The sequence below is a fragment of the Syngnathus acus genome, chromosome 13 (assembly GCF_901709675.1).
Source record: "Syngnathus acus chromosome 13, fSynAcu1.2, whole genome shotgun sequence".
Lineage (NCBI taxonomy): Eukaryota > Metazoa > Chordata > Actinopteri > Syngnathiformes > Syngnathidae > Syngnathus > Syngnathus acus.
This window is the reverse complement of record NC_051098.1, coordinates 3,031,942-3,050,870: the sequence shown is the minus strand read 5'-3', so window position 1 is coordinate 3,050,870 and position 18,929 is coordinate 3,031,942. Positions and strand designations below refer to the sequence as shown.

Genomic DNA, 18,929 nt, shown 5'->3' with positions numbered 1-18,929 from the left:
CTGCATCTGGTCAATCAGTTCAAAAGATCTTAGCACTTTGTTCTACTACTTTTGTTAAGACAGGACAAGCTAGGTTAATTATTGCAGGTTATATTCCAACATAAGCATAGGATCAAACTACCGTTTTTTTCCCATGTATAATGCGCAAAATTTAACTAATTTATTGTCCTAAAATCTGGGATGCGCATTATACATGGGTACATTTTTTTTATTTTTTATTTTTTATTTTTTTTAAATCCGGATATCATACGGAGGCCGCCATTACAGATGCGCTTTCTTCTCTGCTGTTCACTTCAAACACGCTCCATACGAACACAATGCTCTCATATCAGACGCTTGCTCGATCACCTGCTCGTTTGCTGTCACAATGTACCCTACACAAATCCGAAACATTTCTTCGCTATTGAGTTTGCTAGCGCATGCGCAGTGATACTGACCGGCAGAATAACATCCGGTTGTTCCCAAAGATGATCTTTTTCTGAAATAATTTTACGTTTACGGACTTAAGTAGGAGTCAAAATTTGGGTGCGTATTATACATGGGTACAGGCTTTTTTCCAGCATCAACATGCCATTCTTAGGGTGCGTATTATACATGGGGGCGCATTATACATGGAAAAAATGGTAATCTATCAACCCTAACATATCCCTCCTGTTTATCATATGATTATGTCACCCCAATCAACAAACACGAAAATATAATGAAGAAAGAAGAATCGTAAAAATAACAATAAAAAAGATCAATAAAAAACACAAACAGTACATCATTGTATCCATCACTTGCGAGGCATTTTCGATGGTCAAATCATCAAGTTTCTGTAAAACATGCTCGGCTAAACAGCATCTACGCAATCCACGTTTCGCAGCACATTATAGTCATCACATCCGTCATGTCTGAGAAGTTGTATACGTGCTTGTGCTACGGTAGAAGACACAACCCTCGTCACAGCAGACTTCAAACATGGGATAACACAGGTCGTAAACAAGCACAACAATACCAGCACAGCAAGCACAGGAACCACAAGTTTCAACAGCAACTGCCACCAAGCGCCAGAGAATAGCCATGAAAAGAAATCCCATTGATGTGGGATTTTATCCTCCGACATGGCCTGCTGTAAATTCCTCAGTGAGTTCATGGCATCCTTGATGTGCGTGTCGTTATCTCCTGGAATGTATGTGCAACAGGAAGTCCCAATGATGTGGCACGCACCACCTTGTGCTGCCCGTCATCAAGTCCAGACCCATCCTGTTTTGCAAGACCATCAGTCGAATAGCCTGAATCTCTCTATTTTGTCCATCGTTGACTTGCAGTGAGAGATTCACAAAGGATTGAAAACGATAGTTCAGTGTCTCGATGAAAAGTGATTGTTTTCCAACTCCGATCCAAGGAAAAAACGCATGAACGATTTTATCACCGGCGGACCACACTTTATGGCTGTCAGGGAAATTCGTGCCCCAAACGGGATCATGTGGTTCAAAGGCTGCAACAGCGCTGCGTCGACGTCCAGAAGAGTTGTGTGCTGTCGTCAGCTGATGATGTTGTATCCTGTAGGTATGGTCTGTCACCCACACAGGTGCACACACTCCTGTCCAGTTGGCGGGCAACATCCGATAAACCTTGTGACCACAAAGCCACCTGCCATTCTGTATAAAGTATGTTCCGTTTGATGGTGCAGCCATGTTTGTCGGAGAGCCCTCACCACTTGAAATGGCTCTCTTATCCTGCTGACACTCAGCGGTGATGTCCAAAGCTCCCATCCAGTTTCCTCCTGGAGAGCAGTCGTTAATGCATTCGTGGGCTTCATTTTCTTGGATGAAACACGTGCAGTCCATTCCAGGTAGCCTTTTTGTTTAGGCCACTTGTGGCATCTATCGTCCTTCAACAGTCACATTGGGACTAATCCAAAAGAGTTCGATCACAGGTTCTTTTCTGTGAGTCCAGGGCGGTAGGAGTAGCATCACTGACTGTGACAGCACGGAGTTGAAATCCAACTCCTCCCACAGAGGTCATGCATTTCGCTTCGGTGACAGTCATTGTTCTGGCCTCCAGGTGAACTTGTGTGGCGGAAGGGGGGTTTTGGAACACACAAAGCATCCCTTCTGTGTGTGGGATCTCACAGTGAACGTCACACCCCGGTACCAAGTGTTGGTTTCGTGTGGGTTTCTGGGGTCCCATGACCAGTCCTCAAAGTTCTCATCACGTGACCATCATTTCCCTCGGTCGACATTGTCAATTGGTCTATTCAGATGAGTCCATAGACCATAGCACGCTCCAACCACAACGCAGCAGAGGATCCACCTGGCGTGTGGAGCCCCGTTGCTACTAGGATGGCAGAGACACCGATATTTCCCATTGCCTAGTCAGAGTGGGGATCTTATGGATTCCATTCTTCACCAACATTGAGACGCCCCGCCCTAAACGACCCCTTTGTAGTCAGACTTCCCCCCACTCCGAAAATGGGGTACAGCACTCTCTGTAACGTCCAGTGGCTGAGGTGAATCCAGCTGGGCCTTCCAGCAATGTTCAGTGCAGTGGGGGTAGTCAGCAAGACTTGGAATGGCCCCTCCCACCATGGCTGGCCCAGTTTGTCCTTTTTGACGACCTTCATGTCGTCCCAGTCTCCTGACTTGGAGCGGTTGTTGACCTGTGGGGAAGAAAGATCAGGCGGCAGTAAATTTGCATTTGACACATCTTTCAGTTTGAGTGCTCTGATCATGCTATCTGCCAAGGACTGTTCATGTCTGCTTTTTGTAAATCTTGTATCATTCACCAATCAGTTGTATAGCCCTTTTGAACTGGGCAAATAGGAGCGTTTGCAAGAAGAGTTTGAGCACTTCCTAATGATTCCTCCTGACCAAAGACCATTTATGACAGGGGCTATCCCATTTATTCCCTCCTGTTTTAAATGAGATTCTCTGATCTTGGTTACTGGAGGAATGGACTAAGTCCTGTAGCAGATGGTTCCTTTTCTTATCAGTCAAACAAATGTTGATTAGCCAGGGAAGCGCATAAGCGCGTGCCCTTCCAAACAGCTACACCACTTCCTCATAGCTTCTTTAGTCACTTTTCAATCATCTTCCGATTGCTTACAGCAAAAGTTTGAAAAGTTTGAGAAAATTTTAACCGAATGGTATGACGCCAAATGTATTAGAGAATCCATATGTCGTAAAGTGTTGTATTATTCCTATCTTTCACTATCTGTCCTACTCCCTCCCTCCTTCTGAGGCTTGGCGATGCCCATGCAAACTTTTTGGGAGGATGTGTTCTTTACTACATATGATTCTATCATCATTTAATTTGACTTTCTTTCCAAAATGCTTCTCAGTTTCCCAGTTCACACATCTGCATGTGTTACTGGTTCTCTAGTTTCTATCTCTAGTTAATTATCAATCCAAAAGCAACTTTTTTTTTCTTAGCATTTAACTTACTCAAAATCACTCTTTCTTCAAAGGTTTTCTACTAATTTTCCATAGTAGTCTCCAACAACTTCAACCATACAACCTGTATATTCCTTTCATTCAGGCGATCATTCATCCTTGCTCATTTGCATCTCACACAGTCTCCAAAAAGGAGTCTTTTCATCACATATTGGTCCCACTCTTTTCAAGCTCTTCACACAACATTCATATATCATACTCAACACAAAAAAACTACTGGCAAATTAATCAGGATTTTTCTTTGTTTTTAAATTTAACCAACTCAATCTCTCGGATTTAACTCGCATATAAAAATTTGTATAATCTTATAACACAACCAATCAATTATTCCTATTAAATGTAGCATTGCAATGTCTTAAATTCACAATTTTGCCTCATCCAATTCCTGAAAGCATGTTAAATCGTTTTTTGGTTTTTTTCCCCAATTTCTCATGAGGGCTCGACACTTAAGATCAGTTTCTGCCCGCAAACAGCTTTTTTTGTTCCCTCTCTTTTTTATTTTTCAAAATTATTTCAGTTTTGCGGTGCAAATTGGATAGACCACAGTCTAGCAAAGTTCTTTGCACTAAAAGTTTAGCCAATTTCATCATTTTAACACATACGCACACACATGCACGGCTCTCACGCACGAGGGGTGGGGCCCCAGCACCAATGATTCGTCACAGGCTGGCCATTCCCTGCAGTCGATCATGAGCTGGTCCCTACCACGCACGCTAGGACAGCACATTTTAATTTTTTATTCATCTTTTAGAAGCAATTTGCATTTCTTTACCACTTGATTTGCAAATTTTAACTTTAGTGTGCACACAATTTGATCTCTGGTCATTTGTCATTGGGCATACAAACAGCATTGTCATACGTCTTGTATGGACAGGAGCTCTAATAATCTAAAAAATGTTCTAATCTGACAATGACATGTTTTGCTGTATGGACATGTATTATTTCTTTCTCTGTATGAGCATGAGCGGTCAAAGGGGAGGAAGCTTGTCATGCTGAAAATTTGACTTTTCCTCTGCCTCTTCCTCCGCCCTTGGATTGGTTTTGTTTTGCCTGACGACACTCTCTTGCAAAGTGTCCTCGTTTCCCACAGTTCCAACAGGTCTCTGTGTCTGATGGGGATTTTGAATTATATGGCGGCCTGCGACCTTGTTGGCCTCTACCTCTTCCTCTGCCCCTTTGGGAACTTTGGAAGAAGACCGTTGTATCTTCATCTAGATCATTACCATCATCATCTAGATCAGGGGTTCTTAACCTTCGAATGATTCCAGACCCCCAATGGATTGTCCAATATGGTACCATACCCCCTTCACTTGACTGTTGAAATAATTATTAACCCTAACCCTAAAAAAAAGAGCAAGAAAGAAGAGCTTTTGACCTCATATTTACTTGCCTTATTATTCCTTCTGTGTTAATATTTTCCTTAGGGGAGGATGGGTGTGTTGTGGTGTAGTGAGTGTGATGCAGGACAAAATAACTGCTGTGGTGTGGGAGTGAGGCGTGAATATGAATGTTGTGGGTGAGGGGGCGGACGGCTTTTTGACGCTACAGCGATGTTGTGGTCAGTTATGCTGCTTGTGGTCCCGCCAGAGCTCAGCTGATGGCCACAACACCCACTGCCTGTGCTGTCAGTGCTGCCATCTCTACAGATTAATCGTTAGGTCTGCAGATTTTTACGTTCATTTGAGATTGTCAGATTTTAACTACTTACAAGCATAACGACAGTGAACAAGAACATAAGCGTAACTAAAAAAAAATAACCTGTGAACAATAATAGGTAAAAAATAGAAGAAAATAACGAGAGATACTAAAAAAAATACCTGATTACGAGAGATCGAGTCCCATACCCCCAGCATTTGGGTCCCATACCCCCAGGGGTATGGATACCCCCGGTTAAGAACCCCTGATCGAGATGAAATACAACAGAACTTTCGCCTTTTTTGATCACTTTGTCAGCGTCTCTGGCCCACTGCATGGTCGTTGTAACACAAGCAGTGTCCGCTTCCACCAAGTGTTTCCTCACCCAGTTGCCTAAGTCAGGGCGGAAACCAGTGAGGAGCGCATTTTTAAGCTGTTGCTGATAAGCACTCTCAGCTGAATCATTGAATGGGATGCCACTATGCACCCTGAATTCTTTTTCAAATCTTAAGCGAAAATCATCAGTATCTTCCCCAGGCTTCTGTTTTATTCCTGCCAAATGACCATAATTTGCTCGTCTTTGAAATATAGTTCTCACTCTTTGCACAAGATCATTCCATTGTGCTGCATACTCCCCTCCCAATTGATTTCCCTCAACGGGATAGGGAAAAGGCCCTTGGTTATTTCTACCTGTATAATTCCCTCTAACCTTTGCCCAGTCTTTTCCCAAAGAAGACATTGCAGCTTCTCCTGTCTCATGCCCATTTAATCTGTAGGAATGTATGTATGATTCCAGCTATGTCTTCTGCCCATTTATCTGGGTCTTCAGCAACAGGGGTAACCCCTTCAACTGCTTTTCTTGCTTCCTCCAAAGTCCATGGCCGAAAAACATATGTATGTGGAGGGTGGCCTTCCCCTACAATAGGGTTTGGCACCTGTATCATTGGGCACACATCAACATTGTCTAAATTTTGGGAAAATCTAGCAGCAGTGGTCAAACCTCGTTTGTACAGGACTTCTAATAATGTGACCCTGACTTTTTTTACTATTGTATGGGGGAGGGTGCAGGTCTGTTAAATTTGGATACAAGTTTTGCATAAGAGCGGAAGGCCCCTCTTGGTCCTCTGCTTGAGCTACGCCTTGAGCTGCGCCTTGAGCAACGGCCTGAGCAACGGCCGGGACAGCGGCCTCATTGTCTTCCGGCCTGACATAGTTGCGGCCTCATCACTTTTCACCTTTCTATCTTTTGTCTTTTGGATTTGTTCTCTTCTCTCTTGCGAAGCTTTCAACCACACTCTAGCACAACTCAATTCTCTCTCTTTTCTTTCCTTTTTCAGTCCCTTTCTCTTCTTACCCACACTCTCCTCCAAAACTTCAACCACTATCTTCCACATTTCAACTTTCAACTTCCCTTCTACTCCATACTTTTTCTTCCACTTAGGCATGTATCGCCTACAATTAAGAAATCTACTCGCCATGTACTTCTCATCTCCTTCAAGAGCTAGAGATTTACCGTTCTTATTTCCCATCTTAATTTTAGTAGTTTTAGTTTTTCCAATTTTTTTCAAGTTTTTTTCTTTGAGGATCCTCAATGCAGGTTTAAATTGACCTTTCAACAAACTACTAGCCTGTGTTATTGCCGTGGATCAATGCTAGAACTGCTTTTTAGTCAATTTATCCTACCAGTCACACTCAACCACACAACTTTCATGCAAACAGCTTGGAAAAACGGGCAAAAAAGAATCTACGCCCTTCTTCAATTAAGAAAAAGAAGCTCTGTTTTTTTTCCTAGCCCGTTTCTTCCACTGGGAGTCGAACCCAAGCTGTTCTTTGGCCGGAAAAATGGACAAAGAAAAATCTACGCTCTTCTTTGATGAACAAAAAAAGAAGCTTCGTGTTTCTTAGCACGTTCCTACCACTGGGACACTAACCCAAGCCCGATCCCTCAGCTTGGAAAAACAGACAAAGAAGAATCTACGCACTTCTTCGATGAACGAAAAAGAAGCTCTGCTTTTCTTAGCCTGTTTCTTCCCCTGGGACTTAAACCCAAGCTATATCTCGTGCACCTCTACCTTTTACGCGTTTCACAACAACACAATCACACAACTTTAGGGCTTTAACTTACTTGTCCCCTGGTTCGTTGCACTGCCGGATCCCGTCAATCCACCTCTGTCAGGCAAAGGCAGACCTAAGATGCTGGCCCAGCAAAGAATTTCCTTCCCAGGTCTTTCTTTACCAGGTCCGGCTAATGGACGCTGGCCCGTCGACGGTGTACAGCGTGTCGTCCTCCGTCGGCCAGATGCGGGTATGAGAGAATCCGGGTCACGGCACCAAAATGTTAGAGTGGTGCTCACTCTAACTTATTTTTGCAATAACCACACGGGAGACAGTATGCCCTTTTTAAGCACTTGCAAGTGGAGAGTCATTCGTCGCTGTGCGTACAGCGATGATCAAATGAGGTCTGACTCAGGCCTCTTGCAAGAGCATTTTTATTGAGAGAAACAGGGTGGGGGTGTGAGTGGACAGGATGGGGTTGAAGCCCCTGACCTCTGGTCAAAGCATAGCAGGGTTTTTTTTATGACGTTGTGTAAATAGAACAACTTTGATTGCTTCCTCTGCATCTGGTCAATCAGTTCAAAAGATCTTAGCACTTTGTTCTACTACTTTTGTTAAGACAGGACAAGCTAGGTTAATTATTACAGGTTACATTCCAACATAAGCATAGGATCAAACTAATCTATCAACCCTAACAGTCGGCCTCGTGATATCTACCGTCTTTTTCCATGTATAATGCGCAAAATGTAACTAATTTATTGCCCTAAAATCTGGGGTGCGCATTATACATGTGTACATTTTTTTTTTTTGAAGAAGAAGAAAATCTCCCTCGAAATAAAACTTGAAATCACCTTTCTTCTTGTTTGTTGTCAATCGCGCATCGCATTCAGCCATCCTGCCCAACACACTTAGTCAGTAAAATTCATAATTGACGACACATCGTTTGATGCGATGGTGCAATCCTTGATGGTGTGTTATTGTCAAATATTGTTTGTTTTTTAATCTCCATCGCAAACCGGATATCATACGGAGGCCGCCATTACAGATGCGCAGAACGGATGCGCAAGACACGTCAGCTATATACTAAAGAGCGAGAGTTCAGTTCTAAACCTAAATGCGTATTACAGGTAATATTTTATTTCACAACACTTTGCCTTGTTCCTTTCGTCTCTGCTGTTCACTTCAAACACGCTCCATACGAACACAATGCTCTCGTATCAGACGCTTGCTCGATCACCTGCTCGTTTGCTGTCACAATGTACCCTACACAAATCCGAAACATTTCTTCGCTATCGAGTTTGCTAGCGCATGCGCAGTGATACTGACCGGCAGAATAACATCCGGTTGTTCCCAAAGATGATCTTTTTTCTGAAATAATTTTACGTTTATGGACTTAAGTAGGAGTCAAAATTTGGGTGCGTATTATACATGGGTACAGGCTTTTTTCCAGCATCGACATGCCATTTTTAGGGTGCGTATTATACATGGGGGCGTATTATACATGGAAAATTACGGTATATCACCTCACCTCACAATACAGGATGTTGACATGTCTTGCCGCCATCTTTCTGCTACGGCTCCCCAAAGGACTCAAACATAGCAAATCGCTTGCAATGTGTGTTCTCTCTGTGGCACCATAGCGCGCGTGTTTCAAAATGCATGCGGTTTGAATTAGGTCATTGCATTCTATTATATCCCAGATGTGACAAAATAATCCACACAATTAAAACAATGTTAAACATAATATACCGTATTGGCCCGAATATAAGACGAGGTTGTTTGCATTGCAATAAAACTGAAAAAGGCGGGGTCGTCTTACATTCGGGGTCTAGACATTCGGGTCTAGACATTTGGCGCCAGATTAAAGCAAATACTGAACTCAACTCCCCAGGCCAACGTGAACCCCTGTCACGAAGAATAAAAATAAAAATAGCGGTAGCACTAAGAAGCAACATAAAAAATAGCGGTCAGAAAGAAAAGAGAAGAAAATAAGAGAAGAGATAACAGAAAATGGAGAAACGTAGTGACAATCTGGATAAAAGTGGGTCGAAGATCAGCCAGGTTAATCGGCGTCTGAGGAGAAGTTACGATGCAAACTTCAAGAGGATGGTGATAAATGAGGCAGAGTTTTCAAACAATTGCAAAGCGACTGTGAAATATGGTGTCACAGAGTGCAATGTACGGAGATGGAGAGCTAAAAAAGATCGCCTAAAAAATGCTCACAATCAGAGAAAAACTTTCCGTGGTCCTCAGAGCGGCCGCTTTCAAGAGCTCGACAGGAGGGTGTCCGCGTACGTGGAGGAGAAACGAAAGGACGGGATGCCCATCAGCAGAGCTGTCATTCAGCTCAAGGCCGTGGAAATAGCCAAAGAGCTAAACATACCCTCCGCTGACTTCAAAGCAAGCCTCGGCTGGTGTAAAAGAATGATGCGGCGTAACGGACAAATGCTGCGATGCAGAACAAGTCTAGCCCGGCGCCTGCCCTCTGACTTTTTTGAGAAAGATTCAGAAGCCTCCGGTACGTTTGCTCTGTGAGTGGATCCTCCACGCATGGGATGCAGTTTCCCCAAAGAGCGGGTTTAAAAAATGTTGCATATCAAATGCCCTGGACGGCAGTGAGGATGACGTGCTATGGGAGGAGCCAGCGAAGCCAGAGGATGGGAAGGAGGACAGTGACAGTACAGCGAGGCAGAGGATGTTTGTGAGTAATGTTCTGACAAGACAGATCTCAGCTACTCTCAAGTTTAAACCAGTTTGCATTATTTTATTGCAATGTTTTTCCTTATTCAGATTTGATTGTTAGAGTTCACTTTGATGGTTAATGCAGTTATTGCAATTTTGTTGTTTTGTCACAGTAGATTGGTTTAGGTATTTACATTTCAAAAACCAGAAGCCATTCGTTTACAAATGTGATTGCACTTTAGTTTACAAATTAAAATATTCAGATATCAAGATGTGATAGACAGTTTTTGCATGGTTTGTATAAAAATTAAAATTGGTGTTCAAAAAAACGTTTTTCAAACTTGAGTCTTGAAAAAGAGGGGGTCGTCTTATATTTGGGCCAATACAGTAGCTGGCCGCCATGTTCATTAAACACATCACTAGATAATCATGCATGCGTGTCAGCTTTGGATGAGACTGAATAATGCATATAAACACCTCTATAATATTAATCCTGAAAGAATGAAGCCATATCGTTTCGAGCTAATACTATGAAATCTACTGAGTGAGATTCCACTTTTGATGCGAAAGCTGCAGCGCCGGATGGTCTTTTGATGGCACAAAAGACACTTTGGAGAACTAATAGACCAGAAAGCGTGGGGGACAGCCCCTTGTCTTCACTCGCTACATACGCATTGCTGTAATTAATATCTCCTCCCAACTCATCCGCATGAAGATAAGGGTGCTGCTTTGGTCCATTGTCTCACTGGTTTAAATTACGGTCACGGACTCAGCTCGAATTATGTATATAACATCCACAATCCTGCCGCCTGCGCCAGGAATGGCAGACAGTTAACTCATTCAGTGCCATTGACGGCTATAGGCGTCACAGATATTAACTGGATTAGCAGTGAATGTGTTAAGACAAACCACAGCCAAGCTTTAATGTCACCTGCTAAGTCATCTTTCCAACTGTAAATCACTCCTTGTCTTGGAAATGTTCACGACACATGCTCGCATGCTTGGATGTACTGCACGTGCAATGAAATGACAGTGCTACCATGTTTGCTGTTTCCGGTTTGACCCCTGGCAGTTTTTTTCTTTGCGTTGTAGAATTAGTTTGCCGTAATTTTCCATGTATAATACGCCCCCATGTATAATACGCACCCTAAAAATGGCATGTCGATGCTGGAAAAAAGCCTGTACCCTTGTATAATACGCACCCAAATTTTGACTCCTACCTCAGTCCGTAAACGTAAAATTATTTCAGAAAAAAGATCATCTTTGGGAACAACCGGATGTTATTCTGCCGGTCAGTATCACTGCGCATGCGCTAGCAAACTCGATAGCGAAGAAATGTTTCGGATTTGTGTAGGGTACATTGTGACAGCAAATGAGCAGGTGATCGAGCAAGCGTCTGATACGAGAGCATTGTGTTCGTATGGAGCGTGTTTGAAGTGAACAGCAGAGACGAAAGGAACAAGGCAAAGTGTTGTGAAATAAAATATTACCTGTAATACGCATTTAGGTTTAGAACTGAACTCTCGCTCTTTAGTATATAGCTGACGTGTCTTGCGCATCCGTTCTGCGCATCTGTCATGGCGGCCTCCGTATGATATCCGGTTTGCGATGGAGATTAAAAAACAAACAATATTTGACAATAACACACCATCAAGGATTGCACCATCGCATCAAACGATGTGTCGTCAATTATGAATTTTACTGACTAAGTGTGTTGGGCAGGATGGCTGAATGCGATGCGCGATTGACGACAAACAAGAAGAAAGGTGATTTCAAGTTTTATTTCGAGGGAGATTTTCTTCAAAAAAACAAATGTACCCATGTATAATGCGCACCCCAGATTTTAGGGCAATAAATTAGTTAAACTTTGCGCATTATACATGGAAAAAGACGGTAATTTGTTTCCTCTTCATTGTCCAATGCGTGTTTATTGTTCAGCAATAAATTACACACATTGCGTCTCATTGGAACCCCATCGTGTGTTGAAAGTGTTGCCATAAAAGTGAAATATATCAATATGTACAAGTGTATTATTCAATTCTTATGCATTTTTCCTAATTACTACCAATCAAGCCAGACATGTAACATCAAAGAAGCCCTCTTTTTAAAACACAAAAACTACATTCTCTAAAAATTAAATAACTTAAGTGTAAATTAATTGTACGATACTGTATTTAGAAAAATGCTCATTTTTATTTATCTTTGCACGAGTGCCTGCAGCTTCGAATGTATCTAAAACCGTTAGAGCGATAATAAATGTTGAAATATGAATGAGTTTAAGTGTGAATTTGACTTACCTTTTCTGTAATTACATTATCTTACATTGTTCATTTGTGTTTTATATGGAGTAATACTCCTTGATGCCAGTTAGGCTCAAAAGACAAGACTTGTGCCTTCACCATTTTTGACAAAAAATACCCGAGTTTCTTAATTTCTGTGTTTCTGTTTCCCCCTTCCACAGAGATTATCCATCAGTTCATTTTGGAACAGCAAAAGGGGAGTCGAGTACCATTGTGCATCAACCCTCAGTCGGCTGCTTTCAAGAGCTTTATCAGGTGGGACGCTAGAATGATCATTGTTATAGTTCAGCATCAATAGTTCTCATCTAAACCTGCTAGTCAGCCTAGAAACAATTTCAAAGATGGTTTTGGAAAAGTCACTTCATTGTGATATAAGTAGGGATGTCCCCATCATCAGAGGTTCACATTCCGGCACCTGACGTGAGGTCCCTCAACCCGTCACTGACAGACGGCAATGTTGCTGACGAATGACGAGAAATTAAAGGTAATTGACGGACTAAGCATTAACGGAAGTGGGTTTTCTTCCGTCACTGGATTTGTCACCAACTGACCCTCTCAGTCTGTCACTGACTGACTCCAGTTTCACTGATGACTGACGGAAATTGTCTTTTTTGTTTGCGTGTGTGAATACATGCCGGGGTTTCTTCGAGTCGACTGCAGTTATGATGAGCTTACATTACATTCCACTATTGCCCATTCCTAGGTCCTCGCTTCTCTGTTTACATGCAGAGATTCCATCAAAGAGGGAGGAGTTGACAAAGGAGCGGGGACAAGGAAGAAAGTTTGGGCATAACTTACCTAATGAACCAATCTTGAGTTGTATGCTGTATGCAGCTGTCAATATGCGGAAATTGGCACCTCAAACACCAACATTATATCACTTGACATGAAGAGACATGACATAGAGAGCTTTTTAAATCCCCCTTTTTATCTTTTGTTACTAACCGGAAGTAAATAATCAGCCAAGTCATCTGTAATAGTCACCTCCAATGTCGACGTTCGACTGAGACCTCTGCTGAAGGTTTCACGTCATTGACGTATCACAAAGGCATCGTTTGTGTGTTGGAATTATTACTATCACCACAAATGTCTACTTAATGCTTTGTTTCAAGTCAGTTTAATTGCGACATTGCAATTAATTTGAATTGCAATTTTCTGGCGCTAGTATTACATTGGATTGATTAGCATGACACAATTCTACAGTCTTTGTTTGAGTCTAATATTTTATGCATGTGTATTTATTTTGTAAATTGACCTTTATGGGTATGGTTTTCTGTTAAACTTTGTCAAAGATTTTCTAAACAATAAGTTCTGGTCACATATGCCAGATTGCACAACAGAGTCAGAGAGCAAAAGACGAGCGTAATGTCATGTGATGGACTAATTATTATTATTGGTTTCAAGGTGCACACGATATTTTTTTTTTTCAATATTTGAGTATTTGCAATGCTTTTATTCAATGTTTGAGTCAAAGAGATGATTGTAAATGTTGAATGTAAATACTGTGGAATATCTTTGTTTTAGTTTTCAGTACGAGGTGGTTCTTTACTAGAATAGATACACCACTTGTGCTGCAACTGCGCGTGCTGTAGTAAGAAAAGGGAAGAGATCTTTCGGTCCTAAATTAGTGGTGATGAACTGTGAGTTAGCGATGATGGAAGTTGGTTAAAGTAACAATGGCCAACTGACAATGACACGTTAGGTTGGCTTGAAATAATGACAGACTGACTTTCTGGCTCTTGAATTGTGGTGACGAACAGTTATTTAGCGATGACGGAAGCGCGGTAAAATACCGATGACGATCTGACGATGACACATTTGGTCGGCTTGACATAATGACTGACCGACGATGACTGATGAGTGACCCCACTGCTGGCGCACCCATCTGCTGATACCTCATCAATGCATTAAGAATAAAAAAAAAGAGTGCATCCAAATTGTCTTATTGGGATCATGCATAATCCAAATAATTTGTCATAATCCAAAATGAACTTGACTCATTTCCTCACATGCAGTGCGATATAATTTATGCTATAGCTCAACAATTATTAATGATAACCACCAGCCTGTCCAATGATGAAGTGATGACACACCCAAACGAACCAAAGAACAAGTTCATTTCCAGTGGGCTTTGAATGGCCCACTGTCAATATGGCCTCGATTGAACTTTATGCCAGCAGACCAACTTTCAATCTTGGACATACATGTTGGATGTTTTTAACCCAAAAAGTGTTAATAATGTCATTTACAAGAGCGCTGATTTCCACTAAGGCCAACTGTAAAGAAAATGGAATTAAGCCTGCCACATTTGATTTTCTCTGTCAAGTTAAAAGCATCTCTCTTCTTGAAATGTGTGGTATTGAAGCAACTTCCCTGGCCCACAACCAAAGCCAGCATACAGTATGTCTTGAAGGAATATATACTTGTGCATTGCTAATATTAACTTCACCCACTTCTTGCTTGCCATCTCAGTTCCACAGTGGCACAGCCCTCAGAAATGCCTCCTTCTCCACTGGTGTGGGAATAGCTGCTGTTGTGACTGCGGTCATCTTTGCCAACTGTGAAGATGCTAAAATGGAATCATGAAAGCAGCGTCTTCTGTGCTCTGGGTACCGTTTCACTGGTATAAAATGGAAGAAAAAAAATCCACCAACTACCGTTTAGAAGGTTGCAAATGTAGGAAAAATACTCTGTAGACCAAATCAGAATGTGGTAAATGTCATGTATCATTCACTAGATTTAACACTACACTTCTCCAGAATGAAGTAAATTTGTTTCAATGTATAGATTTTAAAAACTGATTTGTAATTTAAAAATGTACTTTTCATAAGATTTGCTTCTGACATGACTTTCCCCCTGTGACAAGGTTTGTACGATTACAACTGTCTTTCCATCTGCACTCAGTTACCAAATTGGCATGAAACTAATATTCAGACAATCGATTGTAGCTGTATCATCAGATTTTTAGGAACTTTCAAGTTCCCCGTTTTTATACAACGATGTTCCTGAGTACGTTAGTACATGGAAGTGATACTTGTAACAGGACTTTCTTCTGTCCTGTGCACCTCCACAAATTTTTAACCTGTTGTAACTATTGTTTACCAAAGATGATGAGACATACACACACGCCAAAATATTACGATTGTGGGTAAAACGAGTGTGTTGTTGCATATCAGGCCAATTTTAAAGTAAGTATTCTTACAAAGAAAAGTGTCCACTCATGAATCACACTATTTGTATTGGTTTGAGAGCAAATTTTGATTAAGGAAATATCAAATTGATATCCCAAAGATGCAGGAATGCAATTATTTTGAAATAGTAAGTTATACACTCAAATTGTATGCATGTTGTGCATGCAATTTCAGAGATGATATATGCAAACAAATTTTGTCAGGCACCTTCAATTATTTATATCATTTTTGATTGGTTACCCACGATCACACCAAGTCAGACAGCAATGAAAAATATTTCTTCAATGGGCGAGACGATTTCATTCGGAGTTCACGTTTCTAATGAGATTAGCATGCCAGCGTACTATATAAGTTTTGTGAGTTTCAAATGACATGTATAGCTAAGGCCATGCATGCCACGTGAAGAACAAAATTGGCAATGATTAAGAAATAGGTTTGGGAAGCGAAATGGCTCATATATGCAAGTATATATATTTATAAAAAATGTTAGAGTAACATTTTAAATTTTAAGTTATAGATGAGTAAAAATAGCAACTGTTCTGTGTCAGTTCATCACGTGTGCACCTTCAATTTAAAGCATCGTAATCTTGAACTCACTTAAAAGGAGCACATTACAAGCTCAAAGAGAGCAAAAAGAAAAATCTAGTACCTTGGCCCTCTTGAGTTTTTCCTTGGCTCACTAGCGGTTATATAAAAGAGGTCAAAATCCTTTTGATTTTATCTGTGTTCCACCATTCATTGCTTTATCAGGCCATTTCATTGCCATCTGTCGGTCCATCTTTACATGGTAGAATAAGTTTTTGTATCAAACGAGCAACGGCCAGTAAGGGGGGGACTGAAATGTTCGTCAACATTATTCTTCCCTAAAACACACACACACAAAAAGCAATGTAGCATGTTTTCTATTAATCTAATGAATTGAGACCCTTTTGAAATTTTACAAAGACAAATCCATCCTGCAGGACTACTTCTTATTGTTACTTTATAACGCCTACAACAGGATTAAAATCTACAATTAAAATCAAATTCCCATTTTTAATCCTTCCTTTCCCCAGTCGGTGACATATACTAGTGATAAAATCATTTTAGCTCAGATGATGGTTGTGCATATAAAAGGGAGTCCCACAAAAGAACTTCAGAGAACTTTAAGTTTAGAAATAACAGAAGCTGAGAAAAGAGTGGTAGATTACAGCTGGCAAGATCCAGTCTTCCTTTGTAAACTGCCTATTTTAAACCATTTCTTCTATGCTTGTTGCTCTGAGGACCGTGTTGACAAATGGAGACTTGTCACCAAAAAGAAAATGCACTGAGCAAGAAATCAGTCAAACCAGCAATAGCATTCTCTCAAGGTTGTAATTAGTGTATTTGACTAAATTGCCATGTACTTTGACTAGCTCTCTTTATTCATGAATTGTCTTTAAAGAGCATAGACAGGAACTAAGTAGCATATTAATAACATTTTGTTTGTAAATGGTAATGACATGAGGTTTCTGCCCTCCTTGTACACTGTATTCAGAAAAAATAGCTTTGAAGTAAATTATTTAATATATTTTTAGAATTATTTTTTATCCTGTTCTTGTCCTAAGGCATGCGTTCTCCTCACACCTCAAAAGTATGGTTTTGTATATGTGTGTAATAGAGAAGCTAATATACACACCAACTTAAAATGTACCACTGTATAGAAATTGTATTAGCCTGCACATTTCTAAGGCTGTGAAGTTAATTTTATTTTTAAACCTTGCATACAAATGTATATATATTTTTTCTTTTTACCCTGCAACTAGTAAATCTAGAGGACAAACTATGCTGTCCAGTGGTGTACACAGTAATGTCAGCTGTATGATGTGTGTACAGCAAATTTGTAGATAAATATAGGGAGAAGCCTTGTTTTGTTATTAATGTTCACTCTGTCATTGCAGCAACACTGCGTGAATATGTATATAAAAGATTCACCACCGCGTTGGTCTCTACCTCTTGAGCTCTCTAATTTGGTTTTGTTTACCTCCAAACGTTCATGGAGATGAGTCAAAAACACTTGAATGTCCATCCAAGCTTTTATACGGAAATGATCAAAACTACGGCCCCCACCCCCACTATCGCTTATGTTCTACTAAACATTCAACACCAAATTTGACTCATCAAATGTGTGTGTTGTTGTTGTTTTCTTGCATTTCCCATCAGTAGCCAAGGGTTACCCGACTGTTAGCAAATTTTATAATCATAAAAACAATAGGACATTAACGTTTGGCAAGGAAGAGTTACTTCTTAACCCTCAATGGCGGTGTATTCAAAACTCAAATTCAAGAACGTAAACTCTTCAGACTCTTCAGTGTGTGTCAATTTTTGTCAAATTCTGCTTCATAATTTTTTCTTCCCATTATTATTATTTTTTGTATTCCTACAGTACAGTTTTTTTTATATTAAAAATAGAGCATAAAATATTTTAGGAAAATTAGGGGCTTTGGAGCAGAGGAGTGGCATTTTAATTTATATCAATGAGGAAATCCATTTGAGATGAGGCATGGAACAAATTTGACTTGTAAGTCAAGGCACGATTGATACATAGTCTGAACATAGATAGTCTGAAGATGTATTTAGCACACACTGACTAAAGTTGAAATATTACAAAGTGGTCATCTTAAAAGAATCACATTTTATTTTGGGTTACTAGAGCGGTAACTTCTAATATATTGAGATATTGCCAATCAAACAAAACATTTGAGCCTAGCAGTCATCATATCTGGGATTTTTAAGTTTTTGTTGTAATTGATTTGATTCTTTGAATTCTATTACCATATTTCTTTCATCCATGTCAGTGTGGCCTTAACAATCAATTTCTATCGAACATCTTGTTAGACTTAGATGGATCTAAATTGATTTCAGTTAAGATTTGAAAGTGCACACACAAGGCATCATAGTTTACGGATTGAAATTGCTTTTTGCAAAAGGATGCAATATAATTTTTCATACAAGCAGGTCTGAATGCATAATAAATGAGGTTCTGGCTGGTGTTTGACTACTTTTCATGCCAAGCTAGACTGTAGGCTGCTTGTATATTTACTGGAGTGGTATGGTGACATCCAACTTTTTCTTCAGTAAAACTTTACTGAAAGACAAAGATGCAATTGAAAATATACAATTTTGACAAAATAGGAAGCAGTATTACTTACATGAATAATGTAAAGCTATACATGGAAACCTATGAAACTTGTCCAGAAGCCATAGCCACACTTTCACTCCATCAGTACTGGTTTTGATAGATCATTGCCTTTCATAAATTTCAATTTTCAGTTTCAAATTTCAAAACATACTGCACGTGTTAATTAGAAACTGAAGTGTAATTTCTCAGGAATGAACACAACTATTTGTGGTCCAAGTTGTCACTCTTCCTGGCCATCGCTTACATGATAATCTTGTTGATAATGCCTTTTGCGCTGTGTTGGAATGAAGTACTTGAATCAAATTATACTCATTACAAATATTTGTTGAGTAATAACTGACATACATACATCTATGTGAAACTAACCACAATTTTACAACCACTGGATTTGTTTAATTTGCTACTTTGAAAATGTTTGTATGATGTGTAATATTTTAATCAGATGCACTGTATCCTGAATAAATCTATA

General features: G+C 40.3%; 1 protein-coding gene across 5 annotated transcripts in view; it reads left to right on the top strand.

The window, feature by feature from the left end:
* The window catches only part of nlk2 (nemo-like kinase, type 2), a 61,664-nt gene that overhangs the window by 41,128 nt on the left and 1,607 nt on the right, over window positions 1-18,929 (top strand). For 2 of the 5 annotated variants that reach the window (XR_005099957.1, XR_005099956.1), the window contains 3 exons: window positions 12,271-12,364; window positions 12,509-12,593; window positions 14,582-17,274. The exons of 1 other annotated variant lie outside the window; for it this stretch is intronic. Coding sequence is in view for 2 of the 4 variants with exons in the window: in XM_037268420.1 (XP_037124315.1) it covers window positions 12,271-12,364; window positions 14,582-14,673 (186 nt within the window). In the remaining 2 variants the exon portion in view is untranslated. Of the gene's footprint in view, window positions 1-12,270; window positions 12,365-12,508; window positions 12,594-14,581; window positions 17,275-18,929 lie in introns of those variants that run through there. 2 more of the 5 variants (XM_037268420.1, XM_037268419.1) reach the window with 1 other exon arrangement.